General features: G+C 57.1%; 1 protein-coding gene across 1 annotated transcript; it reads left to right on the forward strand.

Moving 5' to 3' along the window:
• Positions 1-9,531: 9,531 nt before the first annotated feature.
• On the forward strand, positions 9,532-10,206 carry BHLHE23 (basic helix-loop-helix family member e23). The gene has a single exon (XM_049650344.1). The coding sequence runs from the start codon at positions 9,532-9,534 to the stop codon at positions 10,204-10,206; it is 675 nt and encodes a 224-aa protein (XP_049506301.1).
• The last annotated feature ends 1,228 nt before the right edge of the window (positions 10,207-11,434 follow it).

Raw genomic sequence — 11,434 nt, forward strand, 5'->3', positions numbered from 1 at the left:
TGTTTTCTTTTAGGAGTTTTAAGGCTTCAGGTCTTATGTTCAAGTCTTTAATCCATTTTGAGTTGATTTTTGTGGATGGTTTAAGATAGGGGACCAGTTTCATTCTTTTGCATGAGGTTGCCTAGATTTCTCAACACCATCTGTTGAAGAGAATGTCTTTTCCTCATTGAATATTCTTGGCTCTTTTGTCATAAATTAATTGACCATATATGTGTAAGTTTATTTCTGGGATCTCTGTTCTGTTCCACTGGTCCGTGTGTCTGTTTTTATGCAAAAGCCACACTGTTTTGATTACTACAGCTTTGTACCATGGTTTTAAAGAAGGAAGCATGATGCCTTCAGCTTTGGTCCTCTTTCTCAATACTGTCTTGGCTACTCAGGGTATTTTGTGGTTCCATACAGATTTGAGGAATTTTTTTTTGTCTATTTCGTAAAAAAAAAAAAAAATGCCATTGGAATCTTGATAAGGATTGCATTGAATCTATAGATGGCCTTAGACAGTATAGACATTTTAACAATATTAAGTCAACCCATGGGCACAGAATGTCTCTCCATTTATTTGGGTCGTCTTCAATATCTGTCAACAATGTCACAGTTTTCAGAGAACAGGTCTGTCACCTCCATGGTTAAATTTATTCCTGGGTATTTTACTCTTTTTGATGCAATTGTAAATGGGATTATTTTCTTAATTCCTCTTTCTGATGGTTTGTGGTTAGCATATAGAAACTCAACTGATTTTTGTGTATTAATTGTGTATCCTGCAACTTTCCTGAATTCTTTTATTAGTTATGACAGTTGTTTAGTGGAGTCTTGAGGGGTTTCTATACAGACAGTCCCCTACTTGTGATTATTTGACTTTACAAAGGTGGGAAAGCAATACACATTCAGTAGAAATCGTACTTTGACATTTGCTCTCTCCCCCAGCTAAAATCATGCGGTCAGATCCTGCCTTGTGAGGCTGGGTGGGGATGGCTGCCAGCAGCCACGCGCTCAGGAAGGTCAACAGCAGATCCACTCACAACAATTCTGCATCCAGTCAACGTCCTATTTCCCCTTTCCATACAGCATTCAATAAATCAGATATTCAACACTTTATCATAAAACAGGCTTTGTGTCAGAGGACACTGCCCAACTGTAGGCTCATGTCAGTGTTCTGAGCACGTTTAAGGTCAGCGAGGCTAAGGTGTGATGTCTGGTAGGTGAAGCGTATGAAATGCATTTCCTACTTGTGACAGTTTCAACTTACGATGTGTTTGTCAGGATGTGACCCGTCCTAAGTCCAGGAAGATCTCTATATAAAACCATGTCATTTTCACACAGAGGCAAGTTTATTTCTTCCTTTCCGATCTGAATGCCTCTTGCTTCTTTTTCTATCAGCGATATTGGCCTATGATTTTCTTTTCCTGTAGTGTCTTACTTGGTTTTGAAATCAGGGTAATGCTGGACTCAAAACATGGTTTTGGAACTGCTCCCTCGTGTTCAATTTTTTGGAAGATTTTGAGAGGGATCGGGGTTAATTCTTCTTTAAATGTCTGATAGAATCTACCTGGGAAGCCATCTGGCCCCGGGCTTCTCTTCATTGGGAGGTTCTTAATTAGGGACTCAAACTCCTTGCTACTGATTAGTCTGCTCAGACGTTCTGTCCCTTCATGACTCAGGCGTGCTGGGTTGTATGTTTCCAGGAATTTGCCCATTTCTTCGGGCTGTCCAACTTGTTGGCATACAATTGTTCACAGCGGTCTCAGGACCCTTTGTATTTCTGTGGTACCTTATAAGCACATGGATGTTTATAGCAACTTCATTCATAATTGCCAACAACTAACAGAAGAAATAGAGATGTCTGTAACCATGTAGACATTTTTAACGATACAGCGAATTTGGCCAAATTAACTTACATAGAACATTACACCCAACAACATGCTTTCACAAAAAAAAAATTACAAAAATTAACCCTATGAGATGTCACAGCAATTTAGGGAGAAGGAGGGAGGGACAAACGGGGGGCGCAAGGGCAGGGATTTCTAAGGCATTGTAACTGTTCTGTGCGACGCATACCCGTCACTACACATCTGCCCAAAGCATCGGCGCCCACAGCACACGGAGGCTCATGTAAGCTACGGACTCCGGTTTGTCATATGTATCAGCATTGGTTCATCAGCCGTGACACCTGCAGCTCGTCCTGCAAAGTCAATAACAGAGGAGTGGGGGAGGGGAAGGGTTAAGTGGACACTATACTTTCTCATCAGTTTTCATATGAACTTTAAAACTGGTCTTTAAAGAAAGTGTACTAATTTTTTTTTTAATTGACCATATGCTGAGCCTAAAGCAAGCTTCAAAAAGGAAACTAAGGGATCTTGTTAACATCTTTAGGGGACAAATTTTTCAGAGCAGTCTTGATGTGCCCAGCAGAAAGGCTTTATGGATGGTTGTCCGCTCCCCGTGGTTCAGTCCAGTTACACAGTGAGAGACCGTCACATCTCAGCAGCTGTCGATAGATGAAAGATAAGAATATGGAGGGTTTGAACAACACGATACATACACTCGACTGAATTTAGGTAAATATAGACTATATATATATATATATATATATACATATATATATATATACACATACATACATAGGATTTCAACTGTGTCCAATAAAACTCCCATCATATGCATGAGCTATGTTCAACGACTATAATGGAATAAAATTAGAAATCGACAAGAAAGGAAAACCAAAAAGGTATTCATATATCTAAGTAGCATTTACGAACTTTAAAGCTGCTTTCCTATGAAGAAATCTGGTATCGCTTCAAAGAAATTTAACTATTTTGTTAACGTTTATTTATTTTTGAAAGACAGAGCATGAGCAGGGGAGGGGCGGAGGAGAGGGAGGCACAGAATCCGAAGCAGGGCTCCAGGCTCCGAGCTGTCAGCACAGAGCCCGAAGCGGGGCTCAAACCCACGGACCGTGAGATCATGATCTGAGCTGAAGTCGGACGCTTAACTGACTGAGCCACCCGGGCGCCCCACTTCAAAGAAATGTAAAGGCTCCATATCTAAACGTCAGGGGTGCAGACTGTGTTCTCAGAGGGAAATGCTGAGCCTTGATTGAATGTCCAGAGTCTCTTGGCGAAGCTCACTGCTCCTAATGAAGCACGAAAGATGGACACCTTGTCCAGCTGGGGGCTGGGGGGAGGGTGTCAGGAAGGCTTCCTGGAGGAGGAGGTACATTCAGCCCGATGGGATGGGCAGGGGCATTCCAAGCGGGCAGACGTCTAAAGCCAAGGCGCTGGAACCAGGAACACCCCACGTCACACATCACTGGCACCAGTGCTGGGGGCACCGTGGGGTGGGGCTCAGCATGGGGTTGCGCAGGTGGGAACGGCCTAGAGCACCCCCAAGTGGTAGGGACTCTGCCGCAGGTGAGTGACAGCTGCTGGGCGTTGTGGGTGGAGAGAGATCGGACCAGCCAGGAACCTGGTGATGGAGAAGAGGGAGCAGAGCGGCGAGGGTGAGCCTGCACGGAAACCCTGCCCGAGCCGGTACACCGACTTGTTCTCTGTGTATCGCTCTAGGTCAGTGGCTGGGCCACGAACCAAGGAGACCGTTTGAGGAGATAAATTCATGCTGATGCATGCTGCACCTGTCTCCACGGCATCCTTCCCGAATACCCAGCAGGTGCCCCCTCTGCGGGGCATCCGAAGGTCCAGCTGGTGGGACAGGATTTGGGAGTCGTGAGCAACATTCGGGAGGCGGCCGGGAACTATCTTATATGTGCCTCATCACGAGGCCACATCGCATTAGAACCTCCTCTCGTACGGCATGGCAGCCTGAAAGTAGCATGTTCAGTGAGAGAAGCCCACGAGGCATGATTGCAGTCACACGAAATGTCCAGAAGAGGCACAGACACAGACAGAAAGGAGACGGGTGGTTGCCAGGGGCTGGGGGAGGGGAGGAATGGAGAGCGGGTGGGTGAATACGGGGTGTCTGTTTTGGTGTGATAAAAGTGTCTTAAAATAGATTGTGAGGTGGTGAGGGACGCATAACACCGTGGACATACTGAGAACCTCTGAAATGTGCACTTTCAATGGGTGATCTGTGTCGTATGTGAATTACATCTCAGTGAAGCCTCTCTCATCAGCCTGGACGGGCCTGGCTCAGTGCCTGCTCGTAGGGGAGAGGGGGGAATCCTTTGAAAATCGCCCAGTGCCGTAAAAATATGAAAGGTTGTAGTTCTGCGAAGCTTCTAACAACACCTAGACCAAAAACAGCTTCTGGGGGGCGCCTGGGCGGCTCAGTCGGTTGAGGGTCCCACTCTCGATTTCGGCCCAGGTCATGACCTCACAGTTCATGGGACCGAGCCCGATGGGATCCCCATGGGATCGAGCACTGGCAGTGCAGAGCCCGCTTGGAATTCTCTCTCTCTCCCTCCCTCTCTGCCCCTTCCCCTCTCGTGCTTGCTCTCTAAATAAATAAACATTTTTAAAAAAAAAAAACAGCTTCTTGTAAGCAGACCAGGACCAGTCCATCCACCTGCCCCAAGAAGAGTGTGGTGACACGGGGCAGATGTGGGTCAGATGCCGACCACCACCCTGGGCACTGTGGCACAGACTCTGGGGGCTTTGAGGGCGTGCACTAAGCACTGCCTAGAGGCACTTGGTAAGGGGTACACAGAGACATGTGTCACCCTAAAATGAGCTGAGCAGCACTGTCCTCCATCACCAGAGACCCAGAAAGACAACGGGGGCGGGGGGCAGAGTCCCGCCTGAAATCCCAGAGGAACCACCCGACCTCCTCCCTGCTGGGCGAGCCGGAGGTGGTCCTGGCTGCCCCTAGGGACCTTGTCCCCGGGGAATCATCCACGCAAAACCACAAAGAGTTGCAACCTCGTTTGGCCTCCCGCACTAGAGCGATATCACAGAAACGAAGCACAACCAGAAACCGGGTGCAGAGATGTGCAAGAAAATCAATAAAAGCATTCAGAGGCGTGAAATAAATGCTTGTTAGGCACCCTTCAGAGAACGTCTGTGAGTGAACGCCCCACGTCCCCACACCGGCCACCGTGGCCTCCTGTTCGTTAGTGGTGTTTGACAAGAAACGGTTGAAACGTCACGGGTGGTGTAGGAATGAGAAGGATGCTCTGTGCTAGGAGACGGGAACCCTACCACGCAGGGCTCATTCCCAACACTGACAGGTGGATTCTTCCGCCCCTGAGGCTGGGAATCCCCCAGAAGGTCCACGTCCATGCGGTGTGTCCACGGCCTCTCCTTGTCCTGTCTCGACGCCCCTCCATTTGCAGATGAGGAAGTGTGGCTTGCCTGAGGCCACGCGGCAGCGAGCTCTGGGGACCCCAGCGCTGTGTTCCCTGCTGCTCCCCTGCCCCAGCCTGCCTGCCTGGCCCCCCAGGTGACTGTGTTCCACGTGGGCCCCCACCTGCCCCACCGGCCCCCCTTCCCCGAGACCCAACAAGTACAGATGCAGGGGCAGCCGGCGCCATCCACTGGGGGCTGCGGCATCCGACTGTCCCCGCCTGGCTGCGGGCGGCAGAAGGGCCGGCCGCATGCAGGGACCGTGTCTGCGTGACCCAGAGTGGCTACCCGGAGGGCGGAGGAGCCACTGTTCAGAACAGCCTTCAGTTACAAACACAGTCCCACTTTACTGATGCGGAGACGGGCCCAGGGAGGCTGCGGAGCTACCCGTAAGCGGTGGAGTCCGTGCAGACCTACCTCACCCCATGCTGCCCCTGCCTGCCAGGGTGAAGGGCCCGGAGCTGGGGAGACCGGGGCCACGGCACAGATCTGCTTCATCGGGCTGTATACACCAGGGCCAGCCTCGAACCACCAAACCCCGGGACCGTGAACCCAGTGACCAGCATGACAGACAACAGGAACCTGGGAAGCAGCCTCCTGCGGCCGGTGAGCAGGTGCCCAGAGGGCGGGAGAGCAGGGAGAGCAGGCATCCACCTGGCCCTGAACTCCTAGGAGCCCCTGAGCCCAGAGGGTGGGGCGCAATCTCCTGAGCGGCCAGCAGGTGGCGGCGTCTGACCAAAAAACGGTGCCTCTCCTGGCGCTTTGCCGGATTTGAAGCTGCTTTTCCGTCTGTGGAGGGTGGGCCCCCGACGAAGGCTGTTTTAGGGTCCTGGGCTCCAGATGTGGGCCCATCCCTGCCTCCAGTCCTTTTCCGAGCCGTTGAAGGTGCTTAGTTACGGGGCCATTTAGAAAATGGCGGTGGCCTGAAGTTTAGACATCCCAACTTCCATGCCCACCGCAGACCAGGGTCCCCGCCCCCGGCTGCGACGCGGACACCGGCTTTAACCTAACCTCCCGGGTGACGCCGACCTGCAGACGTGGCTGGGACTCTGCTCCAGGCCTTTTTTTTTTTTTTTAAGGTTAAATCTTTTATTTCCATTTTTTAAAGTTTTTATTTTAATCACGCGGTGCTCATCACAATCCCAAGTGCTCCCCTTAAGCCCCGCCCCCGTCCCCCCCCTCTGGTGGCCGTGGGTGTTCTCGGCACTGAGGAGTCTGTTTCTGGGCTTGTCTCTCGCTCTTTCTTTTCCCTTCTCTTGTTTGTTTCTTAGATTCCGCATGTGAGTAAAATCATAGGGTCTTTGTTTTTGACTTAATTTGCTCAAGCGTATTTCCAGATCCATCCACGTCGTGGCAAATGGCAAGATTCCATTCTTTTTGGTGGCTGAATAATATTCCATTGCCTGTCTGTCTCCACCTCTATCTCTATGTGTCTGTATATCGAGAGAGAGAGAGAGAGAGAGAGAGAGAGAGATCCAGGCCATGACTGGAAAGCCAACCTCACCGTACCTGCACAGTGACTATGTCGGTCACCATGGCGTTCTGCTGACACACCCCTCGGTGATTCAAATGCCCCCACTGGGTCCATAGCATACCGTCCCCTCAACCCCATCACCTCCAGTCGGTCCTGAGCCCCAGAGGCAGGACATCGTCTGATGCACTTTTCCTCAGGGCCCCTGTGGACTTGGCCACCTCTCTGTATCCCCTGTCACCCCCTCTCCCCTGCAGCTCTGCCAGGCCTGGAGGGACCTCCAGGAGGAAGTGTCCCCAGCCCCCAGAGCACAGTGGCCTGTAGAGAACACTTCCCTGAGCACAATGGCTGCTGCTGTCCTCTAACATGCCACACTCCTTCGGACAGCCCGGATGCCCCCGCCCCCAGCCCCCTGGTCTAATTAACAGCCACTCACCCTTCAGACCACGGCCTGAACACCATGGCTTCCTGTCCACACAAGGCTGTCCCCAAAGCTGGCCTGTGACTAACCTCAGCCCAGGCCCCTCTCAGAAAGGCCTCACCCTGACCCTTCTCGTCCTTGCCAAAGACAGGGCCCACCTTCGCTCTGGGCCCGGAGATGCTGTGGGGGAGACCTGCCCTCCTGAACGCACAGCGAGGGCAACCACAAGGCCCCAGCACAGGCAGGTGCCTCAGCCTGTGTGTAGCTCCTCTCCACTCATTTCCATGCGGGGCCCGGAGCAAGGACGCCCTGAGGTTTTCCACGATGGCCTACCCCTAGGTTCCTGCCCTCAAACACCAGCACAGAGCATAGAAGCCCTTGAGAGCCAGGATCCCAGTCATTGCTGGATTTCCAGAACATTCCAGACAGCAAATGGCTCTTAGCCATTCACTCCACGGCACCTACTCACCTCCCTGAGGACTCAACACCACACACACCATTTCTGTTACTCTCTCTTTGAAGGAACCTGGAGAGCAAAGACACTAAGCCTCTTTGCCAAGGTCTCGTGCTGGAGGCCAGGGTGACACTTGTCTCTGGGCTGAGCCAGAAGCAAGCCTTCCCACAAGCTCCCGGGCCTCCGGGCAGCTTCCCACCCGGAGAAAGTCTGGGGTCTTGGCCTCCACCCCTCACTGGAAGAACCAAAAAGCTGGGTGCTGAGGCCGGCAGGACCTCCATCCACCGGGGCCGGATCCGAGAGGCAGCAGCAGCCCAGAGACTCCAGGGAAAGCCCCAGAAGCCAGTGTGCACTCAACGCCTGGGTGGTTTTCCGTCCAAGAACGCGGAGGAGTTAGCTGGTGGTGCGCAGGCCATGTGCGGATATCATTCCTTCAGCATACTCTGCAAACAAGGACCCAGGGTTTGAGGAAGGAACCATGGCGCCCTCAGCTCCTTCCCCTGTCCCGTCTGAGCCGTTCTGGGCTTTTCCAACCTGTGTTAGAAACTCCATGGTTACTCCCATCATCTCAGACCTTCCGAGAGCTCTGACACTAGTCCCCAAAGCCTCCCCTCGGCCTCCAGAACTTTTCCTGGTGGGGGCTCCCAGCTCGGCCCGCCCCTCACACGGAGGAAGCTGAGCCCAGTGACCAGCACAGCCCCCACCCCCCTGCAGGCTCTGGGAGAATTGCAGAATAGGACCTCATACATCGCAGCACCCCCCCACCCCGGGCCCCCAGGGAAAGATCGGGTCTGGCGCCCACCTGGGGATGCCACCTTAGTGTCCCCGGGGTGAGGAGTGTTGGGTGAGACACGGGCCAGAATTACGACTCCTCCCACCTCCACCCCCAGTGTCTCACTGGCCACCCTCCCCAAATCCACCACGGAGGTCACACCCTGACAAGGACAAATGAGAAGACCTCTCTGCGCCTGGACAAGTGTGAGAAACCCTCACACCTGAATTACCAGAAAATTGAAACAAGACGTTTATCCTAAGCAAGTTTTGTCCTCAAAGTCCAATCCCTGCTTTAAGCCACTATGACTTGGGGGAGTGTGGAAAGGGAGGCACTCATCCGGGGAAAGTGCACGGGGACCACAGGCCCAGGGACTTCCCGATGGCGCCACAGGGCGGGCAGCCCGAGTGAGCGGTGCGCAAACTCGGTTACGCGGCTGTACGTGGGTTCCGTGGGGCACCTACCCGGGCTGCACGCCCAAGACCCCTGAGGAGGCCCCAGGCCAGGGCTCCGCACCTGCTCCGGGGGGGGGGGGGGGGGGCGCAGGTGTCCGGGGCTGTGCTGCGCGCTCCCCGCTCCGACCCCTGCGCGACGCCGGAGCCGGCTCCTGCCAGAAGAACCAGGGACAAGACGGGCTGAGGCAGGTGTCCGCGTCAGACGCGGGCGTCGTGCGGCGGCAGCCCCCGGGGAGGCAGGAATCGGCCGGAGACGCGGAGATGCAGGTAAAGCCGCCGCCAGCCCATCTCCACGCAGACCTCCAGCTCCCTGCATCCAGCGGTCCCCGCCCCGGCCGTCGGTAGGCGCCGCCGGTGGAGCCAGGCGGTCACCAAGTCCCCTCTGATTGGATGGCCGCGAAGTCCCAGCAGCCGCCTCCGCACCTTAAAACGGGAGCGGAGCGCGTGGGAGCTCCAGCCCGCCCCGCCCGGCCCTGCACGCGGCGGCGAGGGGTGGGGGAGGAGGAGGGCAGGAGGGAGCGAGGAGGAAGGACGAGGAGGACGGAGAGAGGAGGCGCCCAGGAGGCGGGGCCCGGGCGGCCGGAGAGGCTCCGGGACCGACCCACCGACCGCCGCCGACAGCCGGACCGACGCGCGAGCCCGGAGCTGCACCGGCCGCGCGGCCATGGCCGAGCTCAAGTCGCTGTCGGGGGACGCGTACCTGGTGCTGAGCCACGGCTACGCGGCGGCCACGGCCGGCCTGGCCTACGGGGCGGCGCGGGGGCCCGAGGTGGCCCGCGGCTACGGCGCGCCGGGCCCGGGCGGCGACCTCCCCGCGGCGCCCGCGCCCAACGCCCCGGCGGCGGCCGAGAGCAGCGGCGAGCAGAGCGACGACGACGACGCCTTCGAGCAGCGGCGGCGGCGGCGGCGGCGGGGGCCCGGGGGCGCGGGGGACGGGCGGCGGCGGCCTCGGGAGCAGCGCTCGCTGCGGCTGAGCATCAACGCGCGCGAGCGGCGGCGGATGCACGACCTGAACGACGCGCTGGACGGGCTGCGCGCCGTCATCCCCTACGCGCACAGCCCGTCGGTGCGCAAGCTCTCCAAGATCGCCACGCTGCTGCTCGCCAAGAACTACATCCTCATGCAGGCGCAGGCCCTGGACGAGATGCGGCGCCTCGTGGCCTACCTCAACCAGGGCCAGGGCCTGGCGGGCCCCGTGGCCGCTGCGCCCCTGACGCCCTTCGGCCAGGCCGCTGTGTACCCCTTCTCTGCGGGCGCCCCGCTGCCCTGCCCGGACAAGTGCACCGCCTTCTCCGGGACGCCCTCGGCGCTTTGCAAACACTGTAACGAGAAGCCGTGAGGGCCCCGAGCCGCCCCCACTCCCGCACGCGTCTCACATTTTACCTTGCCCCCCCCCACCCCGCGACCGTGTCACCCTGACCCCACCGGCCCCACCCATCGGGAGAAGGCGCCCGAAGTCGCTTCCAGCCTGTGCGCGCGGAACCGTGTAGGGCCGCGAGCTCAGAGCACGTCTGGGCGCGGTGGAGAGCGGAACACCGGAATCCGAGCCCCCGAGCCCTCGGTGCGCGCCCCGGGCAATCTCCTGACTTCCGGCTCCAAGCCCGGGACGGGACGGAGGACCTGCCCTGCTTGTCCGGGCATCGCCACGCACCCTGAAAAGAAAACCAGGACTACAGCTGGAGCGGGGACCGGCGGCGTGACCCCGGTGGAGCGGGCCTGCTGGGCGCCAGCCCGGTTCTCACCGAGCGCGGGGACAGAGCTCAGCCCCGCCGGGGCGCGTCCTCCGCCCAAGTCGTCTGCTCCCGCCGGACTGCGGACTGCGGGGCCCGCTCCTGGTGGGCGTGTTCCCGAGGCCGCGTGGCGCCTGCGCCGGGTACCTCGGGTCTCTGAGGCCCCGCGACCCCGTCGCGCCCCGACCCAGCCCCAACTGGCGTTTGGAAGGAGCTGCCCTAAGAAGACCCCGGGCCGGCAGCTTCGGGGCCCCCTCGAGTCCCAGTGTGTTACGTTTAGTTCCCCGCCTGCCTAGAGGCGCGCACCTCTAGAGGTGAGCCGACACCGGCTGTCTCCAAGTCTGCGGGATTTGTGCCCCCAAACAGCCCCCTGGGCTCCCCGGCCACCGCCGCTGACGCCAGCTCGTCCCCGCCTGGGTGCGTGGAGTTGGATGGAGACCGCGGGGCGCCCTCCGCTTACAGGCAGCCGCGTGGAGGACGGTCCTCAGTGCCCACGACCGCGCTTGGCCTGGGGTGTCAGGGAAGGGCCTGGTCTAGCTCCGGTGACCCGCAAAGCCCCCTCCGCACCAACCCCCACGCGTTTCCAGGGGAGGAGGCCGGGGCATGGGTGAGTAAGCTGGTGCCAGGGGCTACCTGACCTGTGGAAAGGTGTGGGGGGTCTGTGTCTGGGATGTCAGGGGCACGGGGCGGAATTCTGCCACTACAGGGGTCCCCGCACCCGCAGCCCGCCAGCCACCCTGCAGTCCGGCTGTCGGCTCCCAGTTCACCCCAGCCGCTCGGCTGCAACACCCAGCTTTATTAACCCAATTTCCTTGGCTGTCCTTAATGCTATGCTAA

This window comes from Panthera uncia (assembly GCF_023721935.1).
Source record: "Panthera uncia isolate 11264 chromosome A3 unlocalized genomic scaffold, Puncia_PCG_1.0 HiC_scaffold_11, whole genome shotgun sequence".
NCBI classification, from domain to species: Eukaryota; Metazoa; Chordata; class Mammalia; order Carnivora; family Felidae; genus Panthera; species Panthera uncia.

Bases quoted from the DNA above. Each gene is read 5' to 3' on its own strand.
- BHLHE23 (XM_049650344.1), top strand. From the start codon at position 9,532: ATGGCCGAGCTCAAGTCGCTGTCGGGGGACGCGTACCTGGTGCTGAGC.